General features: G+C 38.7%; 1 protein-coding gene across 1 annotated transcript in view; it reads right to left on the minus strand.

Annotated features, from left to right (window-relative positions):
* Positions 1-4,556: 4,556 nt before the first annotated feature.
* Positions 4,557-20,972, minus strand: part of NWD2 (NACHT and WD repeat domain containing 2) — a 51,621-nt gene continuing 35,205 nt past the window's right edge. The window contains exons 4-7 of the mRNA XM_057371669.1: positions 14,390-14,593; positions 12,687-12,831; positions 11,805-12,394; positions 4,557-10,270 (exon numbers count right to left, since the gene is read on the minus strand). Of these exons, the coding sequence (XP_057227652.1) occupies positions 6,338-10,270; positions 11,805-12,394; positions 12,687-12,831; positions 14,390-14,593 (4,872 nt within the window). The 3' untranslated portion in view covers positions 4,557-6,337. The remainder of the gene's footprint in view (positions 10,271-11,804; positions 12,395-12,686; positions 12,832-14,389; positions 14,594-20,972) is intronic.

Raw genomic sequence — 20,972 nt, forward strand, 5'->3', positions numbered from 1 at the left:
ATGGTTATTCCCCCCTGTTTTGTGTGATTCTCTACASAGAAATTCAGCTCTAAGGTGTTTTTGCAGGCATTGAGTCACATTTACCTGTGAAAGCTGCTGGCTTTCTTGGAGTCATTTTGATTTGAGTGTAGTGTTTCCAGAAGTGATATGAAAGATGTTCTGTTGCCACAATAAGTTAGGAGACTTTTCCCTGTGCCGGAGGAGAGATTTAACTTAGGCAAGCACCTGGGTCATGTGTGATCTTTAACATATGTCGATGTACCTGGAAACTGTAAAACAAGCCTCCTGGAAAGAACTGACACTAAGATAGYGTGACTCCGTCATCTAAGTGCCTGTGTCACAGCTGGGGGGGGGGGCTGCAAAGTGGGGCTAACAAAGCCTTCTCAACAGTACAACTAAATCCCTTCTTTGGTGTGGGGCTTTTTTTGGTGTTTTTGTTTGTTTGGGGTGCTTTTGTTGTTTTTTTTTGTTTTGTTTGTTTGGTTTTTTTTTTTGGTTTTTTTTTTTTTTTTTTTTTTTTAGGTTTTATGCCTCATGGAAACACTTCTATGAAGTTTCACTGCTGTAATGAGTAGGCGTGCTGTTCCCACTCTCTGTAATGCCGGATTTAACAGCTGCCTTCCTTGCCTTCCCTGTGGAAGCCGAGCGCTGGATTTCTGCTTACCTTTCTCATGCAAATTATTCTTCTAAAATCACCATGGGCTAGGTTTGCCCTGTTGCACTTCTCCTCGTATACTCTGCAGTGAGCTGGAGCTGAGGCTGTCAAACTCACGGCAGCAGTGGGCTGGGCCAGGCAGGTCCCGTTCCKGGGAACAGGGACTCAGATGCGCCGCCTGGCCCCAGCCTCTCGCTGCAGGAGCCAGCACGCAGAGGGGGTGAAACGTCCTGTGCCAGCAAAGAAATTAATAAAATCTGCTTCGAATATTCTTATTTTAAGCAGAGAAATATGTCATAACGTAAAGACCAAGTATATTTGCAGGCTATGAGCTAGCGTGCTGCAAAGCTTTGCAACAGTTCTTTGGCACATTTTAAATATTTTTCTTCTGCAAACGATTAGTGTTAGCTGAAAATGGACTTCAAGAGCCAGGAAGTTTGTTGGTACAAATCCTTCACTAAACTCTCCAAAGGCTCTCTGGTCAGTAAGTAAAGAATTGCCAGGCTAGCATATCCCCAGGTTGTGAGATAAGCGGAGGCAGGCGGGAGATGSAGGCAGTTTAGATGCAGCACGGATCTGACGCTGTGCACAACGTGTACTTGGACCCGACTTACAGCAAACGCAGTGAGGTTGCATTCCCCCTTCTGATACTTGGCATCCTTTTCAGACCCTTTCTTGGGCTGCTGTATTTTTTGTTGTTCTGCAGACTGTTCATTCTGGAGATTTCTCGAACCAACATCTGGTAYTTCCATAGTACTACTGAAGTTCTGCCCCAGCTCCTGCAATTCCAGCCGTGCTGTGCTTCTGAACCTTTCGTTTTCTATGAGTATGTGCAAACTGATGGGGTCTTTTTGGGTTGATTGCCTGATAGGTTTTCACARGTGTGTCCTGCAGGAAAACGATTGTTTGTCTCACCAATCCATAGTRCTTGTTCAAAAACACGGGTGTGACACTTTTTTCAAAGGAAAAGTAGTTGAGACACATTCAGCCTGCAGAAATCCTCTTTTTCCTGTAATCTCATTCTTGTACCTCAGCCGTCTGTTTTTTAGCTGAGGTTTTCTGGAGAATGTTCCTGCTGAGATAGAAGGCTGCCTCGAAAAATTGCAGCCTAAAAGRTTAACTTTGTGACTTCATATGCTATTGTTAGTGTGCTATCACTGTGGGAAGTGCTAGGCAATTTGCTAGCAAGCAATGGGATAATGTAGACAAATGGCATCAAACTATCCAGTTGCTTTGGGGATATTCTGTTTTCATCTATGCTGCAGCCTGTCTGGATTTTTGCTTCATTTCTCACCTTGCAATTCTGYGTATTTCACTTTAAATATGCTGACTAGATCTATTTCAGTCTAGAAGCTTTCTCACATGCACTGAAATGCCTGCAGAATTAGAGATGTAGTRGGAGAGCAGTAGGATTTTATTTATACAGTATTATGTGGTGAAAGCTCTGACAGCGGGAACATGTGAACATGCCTGAAATCCATTTTTGTATATTCCTTGCTGAGCCTGGAGAGRAGATCACTGAGCTACCAAAAGAGCAGGAGTTGTAAATGGAGSGTACCATGGTGGGAATACGTCAGGGGCTGTGCTGAATTGGGATGGAAGCATCACCCACCCTGGTGAGCAGGAGCAGCATGGGTCTGGGACGATGGGACAGCAGAGGCACAGAGAAGAGCTTGGTAGGGACAGATTTTAAAGTCACTTGGGGAAACGTGTGATTTTAAGAGCGCCTTATACTGAACTGTACATCTTGAGGAAACATTCCCTCACTCTTCTTATTGGCCTCTGTTTTCAAGTGAATTTAGCACGGTACAGCTTGTCCTTRATAGCCAAAGAGAACTTTTTTCACAGAAGGGTGGTGGTGCAAACTGCCCCTTCTGGAGAAACACATGATAAAATCTCATCCTGCCTTGGGAAGGATGACTATTCCTGCAGCCTTTGTCCTTCCTGTTGAAATTGTGAATTACAATTGTGAATTGGACACACACTAAGTGCATCAGTTCATGTCATAAAAGTCAGGAGACTTATCTCCAAAATTCAAGGAATGCTGTTCTTTAACCAGGCTGGAAGGTAACCCACAGGAAAAAATGTAGCTCAGTGGTGTCCCTGCATCAATGTGATGATCTAGGAAGAGATAATGTCCATAATAGCCTACAAGAACTTGAAATAGGTTATATTTGTAGCATAAACACTTTATAATGCTTCTTGGTTACAAACCCTTGTTAATGAAACCTAACCAGAGGCCCTAGTCCACATTTGGATGATTACATGATCGATTTTATTAGGTAAAAGAAGAATGCATGAAGAATGTCTTTGGCTTCAAAATTAGAAGAAATRAAAACGGATTTCAGAAGTCTGTCCTTTTGCAGTCTTAACATTTATGTTAAAAGAGGTATTTTTAAATCTTTAATCAACATAATGAAACAATGCAGATTGTTAACAGCTTTATAAAAGGCCCCAGAAGAACCATTTCAAGATGTATCATACAGACACATATATTGTTTTTGACAAAGAGCAAACCCTTAGGATTTCAAGCTGAAACAGTCCCCTCTGCCTATGAACCTCATTTTAGCAATCAATATTTGCTTTAATTTCTCTTTGCAGGTCTAAAACTTCTGTTTCTGCAGGTAGAAGGCTTGAGTGTGTATCATGGAGAAATCAGGGCTGGGGAGCCACTGAAACCTGAATGCCTTCTGAATGCAAACTTTTCCAGGCTACATGTTAACTCACATTTTGATGTTATCTGATAATAATGTGAAAAAAAGTCGAATGGCCACAGGCTGTTTGAAATGAAGTCACGGGCCGTGCATTCCCCAGCTGCGGTGCAAAGGAAATGACTGATAAAAATATTTTTTCTAGCTGACCTCYGGCTTACCTTTGTCTGCCAAAGAATTTCCGGCTAATTCCCTGTTAAAGCCTTCTTGCAGCTACAGCCTTTTCCTAGAATCTTCTGYGTTAGAAAATACAGACCCCATCTAAGCTTCTTTACAGATGCACTTTATCTAAGGAATAAATGAAAGCTTTGTTCTAGAGATGAAATAGYGCTCCTCAAGAAAAAGTAAATTGCTCTGTTCCTCTGCAGGGATAGAACAGCACTTGGTATTTGGATGGCWCATTATTGGAGAAGCCACTTTGTCTCAGTACCACTGGATAGACACACTCGGGGACAGATTTTTTAAAGGCTGTGGAGCACTCTTGCAGTAGCAAGTATCAGCAGCCTGAAGTGATTCAGAACCCCGTGGCTGCTTCTTAGGCTCAGTGGGAGGAGTCTGACCCCTGAAAAATTGATTCAGAAAGCTGGAAAAGCTGAGTGAGATTGGTTAGGCACAAAGTGTGATTTTTCGAGGTGACTTGTGCAAGGCTAAGAGTTGGACTTGATGGTCCCTGGGGGGGTCCCTTCCAAATCATAATATTCTATGATKCTGTGATTGTATTACAGTCCATTACCACCCAAAGTGAGCCACTCTCCTGGCAGATGGAAGATATTGAAARAACTAACTTTCCAATATTACRCAGGTTATGGACAGGAAATTCAAGGCCAAAATGTACAAGTCATGCGCTATGCTTGAAAGAAGGTGGAGGTTGCCTGCTTTTGGTACAGGATCCTGGGAACTGTGGTTCCCTCAGCCTCTTCCCATATCTGCACAGGTCTGAAAGGGTCTGGGGTTTCAGGTCCCTCTTTTTACGGGGCTGGTAACACAAGTCTTCATATCTGTTGATTTGCATACTGGCAGTATGCAATCTAGTCATAAACATCACATAAGCATGGTGGTTTTAGTTTGTTTTTTTTTTNAGTTATCTGAAATGGGAAAAATACAGGAATTTTTCCTTATTAATACTGTCCTTAAACATTATTTATATATGGGCCAAAGTAGCCATGAAGGCCTTTTGCCCATCTGCCAGAGTGGAATTTCCATGAAATTAAGGGACACACACAAATCTGCTTCCATAGTTTATTAGTACAAACAATGCATACACAAGACTGTATATTTGTTTGAAGACTGTAATAGATTTCTAATTTAACAACTCTGTAACAAAATTTAACTAAATTTGACATTTATGAAAATATAAATCTCTGATTGGGTAGRTTTTCCCAACAATACAAAGTTTACATAAAAACATTCAATATGATCTATTAGTTGCAAACAAGTTAGGAAAAATCATTCAAGTCACTTAATATACTATATTGGCTTGTACATTGAACATTCACACACTACATTAAGTTCTAGCTTAGCATTCATTTCTTGGAAACTTGTGACATGGAATTTTGATTTAAAAAATAAGATTATTCTGTTTAAATAATTTGAAAGTGTTTCCATAGGTGTGCCATCTTTAAGATACATAAGTAGGGGAAAATTTTTTATCCTTTCARATGTTGTTCAGTATACATTTTTGCTTGGGAAAATGCATTTTTTTTCAGCATTTGTCATTATTTCACAATTTCTGCTTTGAAACTGGTAAAACTGTACAAAAGGCTCAGAGCAGTTTCTAAAGCAGAAAGTGAAGCTTTGAAGTATGTGAAAGTAGAAAAAACCYATTACAAATTGGACTAGTAAAGGACCTCTGGACAGCCTTCACATTTAGTGGAGTATCTCAGCAGATATACAAACAGTCCCAGAGTGTTTGGTCATTTGATTTGTATCTATCATGGGAGGGAACAGAAACTATACTAAGGAGGCAAATCTTATAAGGACTAATACATGGCATGTCTGAAAACCACTAAGATTACTTTGGAGACATAGGAGATACTTTAGACTTGCTTACAATAAAATGGATAGCAACCTTTTAACATAAAGAAATTAATGTGTTTAAGGGTTCCTTAGTAACGCCCTTCTTCTTTGAAAAATTTTCATTACGACCTGTACTAATACACACTGTGAAGACGAAAAAATTCCCCAAATTAAAAAAAAAAAAAACCCAATCCCTATACTTCCTTTAGAACCTAGGATTTTAATAATTTTTATCACAATACAGAAACCTGAAATCCCTGCATGCAATTTAAAAAAAAAAGCTCTCAGTGCATTCATTAAGGTGAACCAATACTTGTTGTCTCACATTAAGGTGAACTAATACTTGTYGCCTTACATGCTGACATGTTAGCAGCTGCTGGCACCTACCCCTTTCAACTCAAAGATTAATCCCAATTAAAAAGAAACATAAAAGTACGTATTTTTAAAATGATGATGGAATGTATCAAGTGTTCCAGGTTGGCAGGTGACATCTTGTCATTGCACCATCAAGCAGTAAAACACATTTTTGCAAGTGGGTATAAAGTTGACTGTTAGCTATAGACCCTTTTAGGTGACTTGGAWTATAAAATAGTGGTCTGACTTCTCACCAGTCACTTAGAGCTTTAGTTCTAGTTAAAACAGTCTGTCAACCACAGATACGATCACCTAACTTCTGTAATAGCATAACAATTTTGATAGTATTGCTAGAAATTTTTAATCAAGGCCCTGGTGAAAYTCTGGACTGAACCTTGTATTCCGAAATGAAAAAAAAACCCTGCAGCCCATTTGCTTTATGTTTGCTTTTATGTTTACATAAATGTCAGACAGGAAAAAACAGCGGGTCTGCCCTCTGCTGTTTCTATCTGCCCTCCAAGAAATGCACTGATTTTTACATCAATTCTGAAGACATATCTAAGCAAGTGTACCATTCAGACAAGCTTGCCCWGATGGTTACTCAATTGTCAGAGGCAAAACTGTGTCTGCAATCTATGGCTGAGCATACTTTCTCATAGCAATAGTTGTGTTTTTTGGTTGGTGTTGCTTCACTCACCTCAGGCTCTGTAACTGTAATGGGGCTATCCCTTGCAAATACTTCTGTTGATTCCCTCCAAATGCAGTCTGCAGTCACTTTGAAACTATAATTGTGGCATTTTGGCCTAATCACTTGAGTTGTGTTGTTGAAAATCTGACGGCTGTTTGAAGTAGCAATTTTGATTTTCAGTGCAGCATCAACTCGATCCACTACAGTGTAAGTACCTATACTTCCATCATCAAATCCGATAATAATGTTTAAATGTCTCTGGGAGAGTGCAAGGAAAGTGGGAGTTTTATAAAGAGAACAGGCACCGATGTTTTTGCCATCTGCTAGCCTCATTACAATTAAACTGGAGACTGCACCACTGTCATCATCTTCTTCCCCACGACAACAAATGTACACCAGGTAGCGGCCATCACGAGACAGCCTCTGCCGCCAGATGACACCTGGAGCGTGAAGCACACGAAGTTTTCCACTGTGTAAATCAAGCACATTGATGTTCTCATCACCACGGGTTATAATTCCTAGCTTCCCATTTGGAGATATTTCAAAGTCTTCCAATTTTTTTAAGAAATTGGTAGGCAATTGTACACGTCTGCAGATCGCTTCCTCTGTTAGGCTCCAGATGTTCACGGTTTCAGTAGAGGTTATAAATACTATAATATCTGGGCAGTCTGGTATCAACTTAATATCCACGATGCTTGCACCATCATCACAGCAAAACTTCTTTGTTATACTGCCTGTCCAGAGACTCACTGCCAACACCTTGTTCTTTGCCATTCCGACTACAAATGTGTTTGCAGTTGTTATAAATGCATTCTGTAAGGCAACTAAAATATTGCAAACCCTATGTCCTGTAGCCAGTCGCCAAACTCTGGATGCGTTTTGCTCGCAGAGAGAGACTACAAACTGATCATTATGAGTAATCATTAGCTCTGAGATTTTTTGTCCATTAATGCGAAAGATATTTTCACCACTAACAGTGTGCCACACATACTGGCTGCATTTATCATCTGATGTAACCATTATCTCTCCAGAAGAGGTCAGCACACAGTTTTCAACAATACCTTCATGCTTGAACACAGCTTCAATAAATCCAGTGCTGAAGTTCCACTTATGGACAGAATCTGACCCATCCAATGTGTATATTAATTCACCTCTGGCTGGCAACACCAGTCTTTGGATAGGTTTGCCAGATTTGTCAATATTGGACATAGCAGTTATGATATCTATATCCCAGATAGAAAGGACACCACTGGTGGATAAGGATAGCAGCATGTTATGATGATTTGATTTAATTAGCCTGACTATAGTTCCTGAGATTTCCTGTAAGCTTGCCATACACTGCCCCGTATCTCTTCTCCAGACAAAAATGGCTGAGGTATTTTCCATTGAAGCAATTATACAGTTACCATTTTTGGACAACACAGCAGATATAAAGCGCTCATTGTGTTTAGCTCTAAACTTTTCAGCTAYCTTCCACACACGAGTGTCAAGAAGTTCGATGCTGAGAGCCTTACAAATTAAAATTGCACTTTGGTCTTCAGAAAGTTCTATGCTGACAACTTCGCTGTCTTCTCTTCTGCAGTCAAAGTCATCTGTAAGCTGGGGATTTGCAATATCTTCTGTATTCCAAACAGAGAGGCTACCCTCACTGTCCACCATCACCATTTCTTGGGCTCTGTCCAAAATGAGAAGGAATTTCACAAATCCACTTGAAAATTCAGAGGTCACGGTTGCCAGCTTCTCTCCACTGCCCAAGTGGAAAATGGTCGCGGTGTTCAAATACTGTCCACAGAATGCATAAACTCCATCGGGAGAACACTGCACACAGGTCACTTCGTACCAGCAGTGGAAGTGATAGAGAGGCCAACCATAACGCAGATCTATTACAGTAACATCTTTACTGGCCTCCAGCCAAGCAAGCGCATGGTTCACTGCTATTGTAAATCCATTTATAAAACTGGAGCCCCCTGCAATTCCACAGTGTTTTGACCCCTTAATTTCCAACTCGGTCAGAAGACAGGAATTTATRTTATCATATATCAAAAGAGTGTTGTTTGTTGTAGCCACTACAAGGTACTTTTCATCCCTAGTAAGCTTCATCCCTAAGATAACAGACGGAGCYGTTGTAATTTGCCTTAGTAACTGGCGGGTTTCTACATCCCAAGTGCTAATGGAGCCATTTTCTAAAGCAGCAATAATTGTGCTGGGATTAAATGTGGGCAAAATCTCAGTGACATGCATGCAGCTGGATGACAGCGGTAGGCGCTCCGGGCTGTAGGTCACATCCATGGAGGAATGCAAAGGGACAATAGAGCAGTACTTGGGTCCATCCTTGTCACATTCTAAGAGAAGATGTCTCAGTTTTGGCAATGAACTTACTACTGGGAGAAGCCTCTGCTGCAATTCAGCAGAGAGAGAACCTGGGTATTTTACTACTTTGACCTTTATACTGCGGAGGGTACTGGCCAGGAATTTCAGCTCCTTTTCTTGAGAGTAAGTGTAAGCCAGYTCAATGTCAGAAATGGCTTTATCAAACTGCCCTATTCTAATCATGGTGTACAGCCAGCTGAAGTTCATAATGACTCCGTACAGAAGATCATCAGTTCTTCCACATCTTGTTAAGTGATGAATAAGCTCTGTCATTTTTCTGTGATTGATGAAAAAGATATCAGGTTCCAATGGATTACACTGAAAGACCCATGGCTGATCTGGTGCCTGCCTGTCAAAAGCAGCCTGGTCCATGGCACGCTTTTCATCCTCGTTCAGACCTCTACTGTCACGGCCAGAACAACCACTCAGATATTGGTCATTGCTGTAAAAAGGTTTTCTTCGTCCACCTGACCAAACACCAAGGAAATACTCTGCCATGACTGTGTGCATTTCACGCAAGTCTTCTTCATTGTGCAGGTACAATTTCTGAGCAATTAGTTGCAAGTGCCTGTTTGCCCAAAGAAGCAGCGTTACATTTTTCACCTGTCGCTCTATTAAATAGCCCTGCAAGCCCTCCTTAAGTCTTGCAATGTATATGTATGGAATTCTCAGTGGGTTACTCTCTCTGACACTCTCATTAAGTTCATACATAACACTGTTGTCAAGGGCTAAAATATCCTCCAGTTCCATTTCACTCAGGCCAGATTTGGACATAGTGATGTACCCAAGTGCTCTTGACAAAAGTCTTGATCCACACTTGTTTTCCAGTGACCAAAACAACTGCTCTATGCTTTCATGGACAGTGACACAGAGGGAGGACTCATCCACATCCTTATGAGATCTCCAGTTCCTGACCTCTCTGAAGGTTAAGTTCACAAACATGGGCAGTGTGCACTTGGAGAATGCCTCATTGACATAGATTTGTTGCCCTGATGTTACTTTCCTTTTAACTCGCAGCAGCTGATGTTTCAGTACTTGACTACACATCTTTCTGTCCCTTGCAGTCAATTCAATAYAGTTGCTTTCTTCATGAATAAGGCACCTCAGTTTTTGCAAGATCCCATACTTGTTTGGCAGTGTTGACAAAATTATCCGTACTGAACGTGGAAGATGAATGGGAAGCCACCAGAGCTTCCTACCATCATCACTATCTGTTAGCTGTTCTAAAGCATCAAATATTATCACCAGAGGCCTGTGAAATGAAGACTCATTCAAGAGATTTATGAACAAGTCACGAAGGTCATGAATCTTTTTTGGATAACTTTGTATGAGGCAACGATAGTTGACTGCTAGTTGTTCACAAATGCTTTGAAGTATATTCTTCAGGTCTGTACTTGTTTCAGTGGATCCCAAAAATCTTATAACTACCACGGGGTCAGAATCTGGTCCCATCTCTTCTTGCAACCAGGAATAGGCCTAGAATATAGAGCATAACTTAGTTTATATCTCAATGAAGCACAGCAAGAGAGTTTATAAATAGTGACAGTCAATATATGAACATTTTAAAATATTTACTGGTTGAAAAGAAGCACTTAACACTGGCAGAGTTCAAGGTGKGTGCACCTTAATATGAATAAAATTAACATCATATATAATCTTTGTTTAGCACAGGTAATGCGCCAAAACACTAAGACTGAGCTCCACAAAAAGGCTTACAACAAAGGGGACATGACTAGAATGTACTCTGTAAATYCCAGGGTACTCTTTGCAAAATCTTAGTCTCAATTCTGAAATTAAGCAGGTAGAGTCTCTTATAAATAAACTTCCTTGGATACTATGCAATGTCATCCTTGGGCAGGCACACCAGCCTGCCACCTAAACCTGTTYAGCATCGATTCTGACTGAGTATCAAGGCATGACTCTAAAGGACATGGATCAGAGTACAGGTTGCCATTAACCAGCTGGTTACCTTGATCCCTGATCCATAGAACTATACATTGCTATGATGTACCTGTGACTTTTACTCTAAAACACTGCCACATGAAGGAAAAAGTATCTATCTCCCAAAGTTCTTTTGGTTAGAGCACTCCAGGCCAGTGAGAAATGTGACTTCTTTGAATCTGCCCAGTCTGTGCAGGTTAACACATTTGGTTCTGCATCTCTACACCTCACTTTAATTACAGTATTTTAAAAGAAAAGCAGAACCAGAGTCTTTAGGKTGACTTATGTACTAAGATATGAAACGAGATCTTGAGTAGCAAATCCCAATTTTATATACACAGCGAATGTAACTACACAGGAAGGGGATAATGGGATTTTAAACACTATTGTTCCCTTTTCTGTTTTCTCCTGGCTGATATGGCTGTTTCCCAGCTCACTCTGCTAACTTCTCTGACCACCCTGCYGGGAACTCAAAGTTGTGACTTCCAGCTGGAGAATTAGGCCTGGTGATGCCAGCTTGGTCTTTTTCTGCATCTTGTCCTGCCTTGCACAAAGTGTTTCATTCATTTCCCTGTGGTACTCTGCTCAATGACTTAAACAGTATATAGATTTGTAGCCAGTGTAGTAGAATAATTCTGGAACAATTTCTGATGAGAACATGAGATGGCATGACTCAGAAAGACATACTGCATTTGTGTTTAAAACTAAAACCAACATAAGATGCTTAGAYGGTTGTGGATTCATAGGGCTTCATAAGAACAAGAAGGAAAGAGATCATTCTAAAACACACATTGTTAATTCAAAATATATTGATTTCTATTATACTTCTAAGAGTTTTCATAAACTACATTTGTTTTGGCTAAGCAGATGATATAGATACGTTATTATTGTAAGGCAAGTATTTTTTCTGCGTATGTGTACAATAATAGGTTGAATATACATTCAATTGTTTTTATTTTATATATTGAGGACTGACAGATCCACTGAGAACAGAAAGAATAAAACTAAGTTGGCCTTTACAAACATTAATGCTTTCAACGTGACCTTGTTATGTAAGGTATTTATTTACCTTCCTCGCTGCTTCAGCTAACAAAAGAGTCTTCCCTGTGCACGGTCCTCCATATATGATAAGAGGGTTAATGTGTCCTAATTTTCTAGGTAAAACGTATTTGTGAACTATGTTTAATGCGTCACTTCTATATTCATAACAATTGGAGTATGTTTTACATAGTGATGAGTGTTGAAGAACTTCATCGTACAGCACATCTGTCTCCGTGTCAAAATTCTGCTGCACTGTAGCTTGGATTATATCAATCATATCTTCATAGAATTGTTTACCAAGTCCTTCAATGTAATGGCTCTCGACTTCTTGGGAGTAACCCAGTTTCATGTCGCAGTGAGTGACAGATGTGTACACTCTCAGATTGGATGATGCGACAATGGTAGGAATGAATTCGTCCCTGAGCTTGATCAGTTTCTCATGGGCTTCAGGATCTCGAAGAAACTTCCCAGCTGTATGTACCACGTCCATGTATTTTCCCATCTCTGGAATTTTAACAAAACGCTCGATGTTGGCAATTTTCCGAATGTAGCAAACACACTTCTTTAGGAAAGCTGGTGTTTGTTTACCCAAGGCAAAATCAAGTTCATCTTCAATAGCTAGGGATGAAAAAGAACACAGAGTCTCTTTTAACTTTTCTTTATAAACAGTTCAAGAACATGCCCTACCCCCAACAAGCAGACTCTTGATTGCATTTGTTCTCTGTAAAAAACACAGAAGAATTTGCTGGGTGCTTTTGTACAGGTTTTAGTCTCAAGCAAAGACAACCCCCCTTTTTTCCCGCCTTTAATTATATGAGAAATGCCAATAGAAATATATTTTCATGTTTGTGGAAAGGTTGACAGAAAAGACAATAAATGAATGCATAGAAGTTGTTAGTGTGAACTTTACCAGAGGACAGATATCTCTTTGCTTGGCTGTGTTTCATTTTTCCTTTCTCATACAGCAATTTCACAGCAGTCTTAAAAATCTTCTTAATCTCTTCTGATACATCTTGCCATTTGTTCTCATTCATGGAATTTGAAGAAGATTCCATCTTTCAAAAACATCCATAATTAAAAAGAAGGTGTAATACATCGCATGTACAACTTCAGAAAGCAGAAGGCTAATACCCAAGGTAAAAAACAGCATGGTAACAGAGAAACACAAACACTAATAAAAAATAAATAAAAATTAAATGTTTTATACTGATCATAATGTATTCCATTAAAAAATGTTAAGAGTTAGCTCCCTGGAATATTTTCTAAATCCCTAGTGCAGGCAACTAATGCAATATTTTTCAAGAATGAGGTCAATAACACCTTTATAGGAAAAGGGTTCTGAGGACCAAGCCTGAAATAATAAAGCAGGAATAATACTGCTAAAATTATCGCTCCTTTAATGAGACAAAATAATGATAGTAATTTAAACTTGGATCTCAAAACTAAAACGAGGTTCCTGGTACCTGGTAATCAASTGCCATATATTAGGTACCACATTTTAAAAATACAGGATTATATGTGACATTACATTCATTCATTCATTGCTATAGTAAMACTAATCTTATTGTCATCAGAGAAGAATTCTAATATAAATTCACTAATCCTTTCAGATAGTATCTCACAAGTGCCACGCTGGTGGTTTCTCTAAAGCAGCTATGCTTTATTTACTGCAGGTGAAATGTTTCAGGGTCCCCAGTTTTCTTGGAAAGTGGAACAGGAAAAAGAACGGCCTCCAGGACAAATTCCCTAGYAACTGTCTCTTGACATGTTCAAAGCTGCGTATCTTTTATTATTTTATATCAGTTTATGAGATGTAACTCTGTGTTACATCTTCAAGTTATGTTACATCTATGTTACATCTTCAAGTTACAGCTTTAAGTTATGAAAAYCTTTTTACTTAGTCCTGTGTTTCAGTAGCTTCAGGGGAACGACAAAGSTTTAATAACAAAAAATGCCAATAATACAGCACACACTCAAAATGACGTGAAAACTCTTTTTAGGACTTCATTTTTTGTACACTAAAATCTGTCCTTGGGTAKACGCTGGATGTGTAGGAGGGTAGAACTGAGCCCTGAGAAATWATCTAGATACAGTTTTTATCATCAATTAAGGACAAATGGCTGCTTAAAAAATGGTAAGTAACAGTGTTCAAAAATCTTATGTTAGAATACAGTTAATATGTTACAAGTATGATATCTGACTCAGAATGGTGCTAAGTGTTTGACTGTTACGAGTTTTCTTCTATGTGTATAGAAGGAAAAATGTGGATTTCCTCTGCAAGTTCTGTTCATTGAAATCTAGCAAATGCACAATGCAAAGCAGAAGAGCCTGAGTTCTCCATGTTACAACTTCAGGGAAGGGAAATCTGTACAGCTGTCTCTAACAGCTCTAACAGGTCACAGCTGACCAAATTCCACTTGCTCTGGCTATTATCAGAGAGAGCACCAATGCAGGAGTCATATTCCTTGGTGTTTGGCAGCTGCTCTCCTCACYAYGCATGGGAAAGGAGCACAGTTGTTYAGRTGTGGGCAGGGCTGTARAAGCAACTGCCTTGGGGACTGCCTGCTGCTGTAACTGATAGAGRAAAACACTGTGAGCAGGTGACTGACTTACCGTATTCTGGTARTTCTTCAGCATTTCAGATTTTGGTCTGAGGTAATACGTTGGTGGCACTGCATTCTCATCCCTGCAGTACCACTCTTCTAAAATCCTTGTCTCTAGCTTGGCCTCTACAGCAGCATCCAGGATCATTTCAAATTCTGCTGACTCAACTTCCCCTGGTATTCGGATGTTCCCATACTTCTCTCCCAATAGGCCCTATGTATTTACAGAAAAGTAGGGATTAAATTTTTCTTTTTCATTATGCAAAAAGCATCTTCAGGATCTGAATTTCATAAAAGTAAGTCTGGTAGTAGTGTAATGACTTGGAAATTACTAGGAAGGGAAAACACTACCATGTGGCAGGAATTACTGTTTAGGGTATATACTAAGCTGTATTTTACTACGATGACTTAAAAATTTTCAAGTAGATGTATTGTCTTTCMTAGTACTAACTGGTAGTAAAAATACAAAGGTATTCAAAAGCAGTAATTAAAAAATACCCTATGTATTCAGCACGGTATTGACTCATGTATTATTGAGTTCCATTAGTCACAGGTTGAGATTATCCTCACATTCAAAAGCAAATTGAAGCTGTGGCTCATACCAGCAATACCAAGGATCATGTTKCAGAACCACAAGCTGCTTTGCTATCTTCTATTTCCTTGTTGCCTTTGCTCCAGTAGCTGTCCACTGAATGAACAGTGGGACAAGGAAGGAACAAATACTGAGTAGAAATGGATCAAACCCCATTTTAGTATCTCTGCATAAAGGTAAATGTTTGTGGAAGTCATTTCTTAAATACAGAAGATGTTTCTGTTTAAAAAAAAAAAGAGGATTAAAATACTGGTTGTGATGCTCTAAATATACTCTTTCTTAAAACATTTATTTCTGTAGTTTACTGTCTGTAAACATTTTATAAAAATACGATTGTAATGTCCTACAACTTCATAGTATTAAAGGAAATTACTGCAGTCTTTTGACAATTTTTTTTCAAATTTGTGATCAACAGATTAATTCTGCATTAAATACTTGGTCCACAGAATTCAGTGAGAATTCTTACTTAATTAAAAATGGGGTCTAAAAATTTTTTTTCCTCATTTTCAATGCACTCAGCAAAAATCTTGAGTTAATGAGAAGGAGTACTTACTGTGGAGAGGAACCAACAGTATCAGAACCTTGWTTTGAATCAGAAAGCTCTCTTAGTAAAGTAATGCTAATGCAAATATAGCAGTGCCTTTAAAATTAAATGACCATGTTTGTAAATAATTCTAAATATTCATTATTTTTAAACCACATGTCATAATGAGAAGCTTTTTTAAACTCATCCAGCACAAGAACAGCCTGAAAAATCAGTAACTGATGATGATGAAGTCTGCTTCACTGATTATAAAAGCATGAAGCAGCAGAATACTTTGCTGAGCCCAGTTCACACACTATACTCACCATGCCAGATGCTTCAGCCTCAGAGCAGAGACATCAGAGCAGTGCAGGAACTTCCTAACTCTTTCAGGGGAAACCAGTTACCTGAGACCCCACCCCCCCCTTCACATGGTGTAAACTGAACTGGCTGATTTCTGCCTGGAGCAGACTAGGAAGAACTCACATGAACTACCCTGYGGGCTCTGTTGGCAAGCAGTTGGCATCCTCCACAGAGGAGCACGGACAAAGAGGCTGGTGGACAGGACAAGTCAATGTCTGCCCACTGCTTAGAAGTGAAGGAATGTGGGAATTGTGATAGTTCATATAGCCCAGATTCCAGTTTCTTACAAGTCACAGCATCTGAGTCCCTCAAGAAACTTCTCCAGTAGAGAGGCTTTAGGGGAAAGTTGAGTTTGCCTGGCTGCCGATTCAGATACCACTGTAACTTCATTCAGGGCACATGTTAAGGAGTCAGGAAAACAGAACAAATACATTCAATAACTAGAATTATATAATAATAAATTTAATGAAATGATCCAGTATTTCTATAATCTGAATTTATTATGTGATCATCCCAGCTAGTAGCTCCCCTCAGAGAGGACTATGTTGCTTCACATAATGAGATAGCTGAGGAAAATTTCAAAGCTTTTACTGCTCTGATCTATTCACAGAACCCTATAATTTTGCAATTCTGAAGCTGAAGAGGTTAAACAAAATATAATATTATTTTCCTTCTTCATTCAAGTGAGGTTAATAACTTACATCATTCTGAATTGGAAAGCCTCTTCACATTCAGGTTGTTGCAGAAATCTCATAGATTTCTCTCAGAGGAACTTATGCCTTGTAAAGAAATTACTACTTAGAATTCATTAGGCTACACTTTTCCGAGTGTAAGTCTGGTGGATTCAATAGACAGTTGCCTGGGCAAAAATCAATAGCCGGGTCCCCCATTACCAATACTAAAACGTCAACATAATGATGTCTGATTTTAATGTACTGCATTTAATTAACAAAATTTGTTTTGGAATTATTCTGTGTACTTTTCTGCTTCTCTGGTATGGTTTATGCTGTTCTCTCTACRCTACAGTATTGTTAAATAATGACTGGTTTTATTTAAAATTAAAAGACAGAATTTTTTGTGTCACTCATCTGTCATTGCAAAAGATATTATGTAAATAATCTTGGGAGGGAGGGATGAGGGATTATCCTCCTGACTACTTGAGGAAAAACACAATAAAAAAGAACTTTGACATGATACAGAGAACCCTAAATACAGCTCTGAGCAGGTCTATCATTTAGAACATGGCAATTCCAGGCACTGCATTGCAGTTGTGYTCCTGTTGGAGCCCTAACAGAAGTTACCTGAGGTTCTGGTATTAACACCTGACTCTGTGTAGTCATTTGAAGAAAATCCTGGTAGAAAATGTCATGTCGCAGAAAACTTTTCATAGAGTCACTTGTGCGCTCTCTGGTAACTTCAGACTAGCCTCAGCCTACAGCCCTACAGGTTTTACAGGCCCTTTAATGGAGACATTGAATCACAACCTGTCATATTTCTGGAGAGGACAACAGTGACTAGCTCTGGTTTTCTGAAGGGCTGTGGCATCACACTSCAGGCTGGGAGCAGGAGGCACGCTGAGTAAGTGCAGCTGTTTTCTACAGGGACAATAATGCTCCAATGCAGAGTTACACCACAAAAACACACCAGGTTCCCAGGGAGCAGTTCTTCACCCAAACACACCTTTCTCTAGGTGCTCTGAATGTTTTCCATTAGCAGTAACACTAGTCAATTAAAAAAAAAAAAAGGAAAAAAAAAAAAAAAGCTAAGGAGTATAAACAGACTATTTGTATTTGCTGGACTTTTAATAGACTGTTTTCTAAGGTTACATGGCAGCCTCAGGATGGGTGCACTTGCAAGCACAGGCTGTGAAAACTACATCTTTCCATGTTAGAGGTGAGGCTTGGAAGTACCTCCTTCCCTTCACTCTTTTGGTGTCATTATATGTCTGTTATATGGTTGTATCTATCTGGTAAGTGCAGTCTATCAGGGTACCACAAAACCACTCAAACTTAGAGGCCTAAATGAGAAGATCTGAATGGCACTTTTCCTCCAGAGGCTTCAGTATCTGAACTGCATCTCTGTCAGAGGCTTGCAGCAGCCTCTGGAAGTATCAGTCCCATCTMCATTTCCCTATCCATTCAAGTAAATGCAGATTTCTTCTCAGAAAAATAAATAAAAATGAAGCGACAGGATTGAAAGTAAATGTAACTTCTCACAACCTTCAAGTTGTTTCATACTTAGTCTGCAAATAAGAATAAACATTATTTCAGATCCTGTTGAAATATATTATAGTACTCTACAGTAAAAACCTACAACTTTGATTTGGGATAACAACCGTGCAGCATTTTGATGATTATTATAGGAAATTATTTTTAAAGGGAACAGTAATGTTTACATGGTGTTCAGTATCAAGAGACAGTTTTATATGCAGACTCGTGATCCATAATCTCCCACCTGATGAGTCATTTTCCCTTAATAGTAAAACAAATTAAAGATTCATTAGATTAGAGGTGATTGAACTATATAAAACGACCAGGCTGACAAATGTATAAAACCTTCAGCAATCATTTGTGTCTAACAAAGCTTTGCAGAATTAACACAGAGCAACCTCAGCGGCAGCCCTGTTAGCTTCCACAGAACCASAGAATGGTTTGGGTTGGGAGTGACTTCAAAAATCACCTACTTTCAAGTCCCCAGTCATGGGCAGGGACACCTTCCAGCAAAGGCTGCTCAGAGCTCCATCCAAGTGAGGAATACTTCCAGGGATGTTTTGTTGAGCCTGAGACTAAAATTACTATTAGGTGAAGGCTAAAAAACGACTGTATAGATGAAGATGGGAAATATTTTTCATTCTAATATTCTTGGTGTGGAAAGAAATTAACCTTATAGATGCAGTCACGATCATGACCAAAAGGAGGACCCAAAGGAGATTTAGACTTGATCTTGAGACATGAGGGATTCACATTGCACGTCATATGATTGGTTGAGACATCATCACTAAAATATTAATGAATTCTAATGTCATACATTATATTAAACCAGAACAAGCTGAAATTTTAGATGTATTTAATTACAACTAAGACATTCAATGGTAATTTTAGTAAAAAACCAGCAAAATATATTAAATACTGATTGCTTTAATTAATCCTTTTTTTTTAAAAAAAGAAATTATATATTGACATTTGCAAATGAAGCCATTTGAGAAGTCAGATTTGTTATGTTTTATGAAGGAATTTCAGGCACTTGTCAACTTAAGGCAATTCACTGCCTTCTGTTTATCCTGGTGTTAGAGACCTAACTCCCTGCTTCCTCAGCCTGTGCTTGTAGGCTTCCTTCCTTTTGTAGGAAAACTTTTCTTATGAAATAAAAACTTTCTTTTTCTTCCTTAAAGCCACACATTTCAGTCAAATATCCATTTTTGCTCAAATACATTTTTTTCTCTACTGATTACTGGGATGTTCATACATGTGTTATCTGATAAAATGTATGTTACTATATAGTGGATCAGACTTTATAGACAAAAGAGACACATTAAGAAAAAATAAGTAAAATATTGACATTTATATTTAACACCAGGCTGAAAAGACCTCAATTTTAATCTAAATATTTTTTTTTAAAAAGCATACTTGCTATAATCAGATTCCCATACCTATCTGTTTATTTCAATGGCTACCTTTGAATGTACAAATTGAGACAGAATTTCAGCATAACTACAAGAAATGCTCCATTGTTTTCAGATCTTACTTTTTACATGCATGCTGGCTACATCCTATGTCCTGTCTTTCATACTGAATTTGGAAGTGGTAAGACAGTACATTTGCATGTGCAAACCTGCCGAGAAAGCCATTCAAGTTAAGGAAGGCACACAGAATTGTGTGGGTGTGTTAACCCTTCTTGTCTGCAGAAAGGTGGGCTGAACTGATATAATCAAATATACAGTAAACATCTTGAAAATCTGAAACAAATGGTCAGGATCCCAGTTTTCAAGGGCCTTTCATTTAATATCCGATCCAAAGAAATTTAGTACAACTATAGCTCTTTTTGACTTCTTGCAAGTATATTGTAACTCTATTCTAACAGTATCCTGTAGAAATCACTTAGGTAATATAAGATGTGCAGCTGCAGCCAGAAAAAAAAAAAAGAAAATGAAAATAACAGGATTAGCTGGGTCCCTGCCTCTCAGGCCTCTAAACCAAGAATTTACTACTAAAAAATAATCAGAAAAAAATGACCTTTTTTTTTTAATGATTTAAGGGAACAATAGCCAACTCATTTCAAATTTAAAGCAAAAATACTAATGGCTAAGCAACATGGAATCATCTGAGCTAAAACCAGAAAAGTATGTTTACTTCAATTTATTTCAATGGAATATACATGTTACTTGCTTGTTAGGGCAAACTCCAAGCCACTGTACTGAAAACTGAAACCAAGATGAAGAAAGCTGTACTATTATACTTAATCTAAGACAAGTTGGAGGATGCTAGAGTTACAGAGTAGTTGGTAGCCAGGAGATGTTCTGAAAATAACTGCCTCTAGTCTTTTTCATTATGCTTCTTGCTGCAATGAGTTAAGGACCTCATGATAGAAACACAGGGARAATGTTCTCCAAATTAATAAATAAATAAATACATTTGACTGCTTTTCTTGCCTTTTTCAAAAGGAAAAAAAATTATCCATTGGCATTAAGTCTCCCAAAAASATTACCATTAGAAATCAAATCTATGAAAAAAGGACAAAAATGTCAATCTGTTATTTCTGGGATCAGGTCAAAGTGCCTTTAGAACATTTTTCTTCTTCTCCAAGAGCTGCAAGRCAGTGCAGCTTATCAGACAGAACATTAGAGCTGTTGCAGATGTCTTAAATCTTCTTTCCACTTTTACTACATCTCAGTGCGGAAACTTGTAACTTCCTGATACTTTTCCCACTGACTCAGACTGCCTTTCCATAAAATGAGGCTAATGATAGTTYGTAAAATAAGCATTTTATTTTGAGTATTTCTATTTTGATATGCAGAGGATCTTGTSTATTTATGTATCAGCAGTGATGGAGCTGTTATTTCACATTATTTGTCCTGTTTAATTTTAAAGAGAAAAATGATACCATAAGCAGGATGAA

Source organism: Malurus melanocephalus, unplaced genomic scaffold (genome assembly GCF_030028575.1).
Source record: "Malurus melanocephalus ecotype Western Australia unplaced genomic scaffold, MMel_1.1 scaffold_151, whole genome shotgun sequence".
NCBI classification, from domain to species: Eukaryota; Metazoa; Chordata; class Aves; order Passeriformes; family Maluridae; genus Malurus; species Malurus melanocephalus.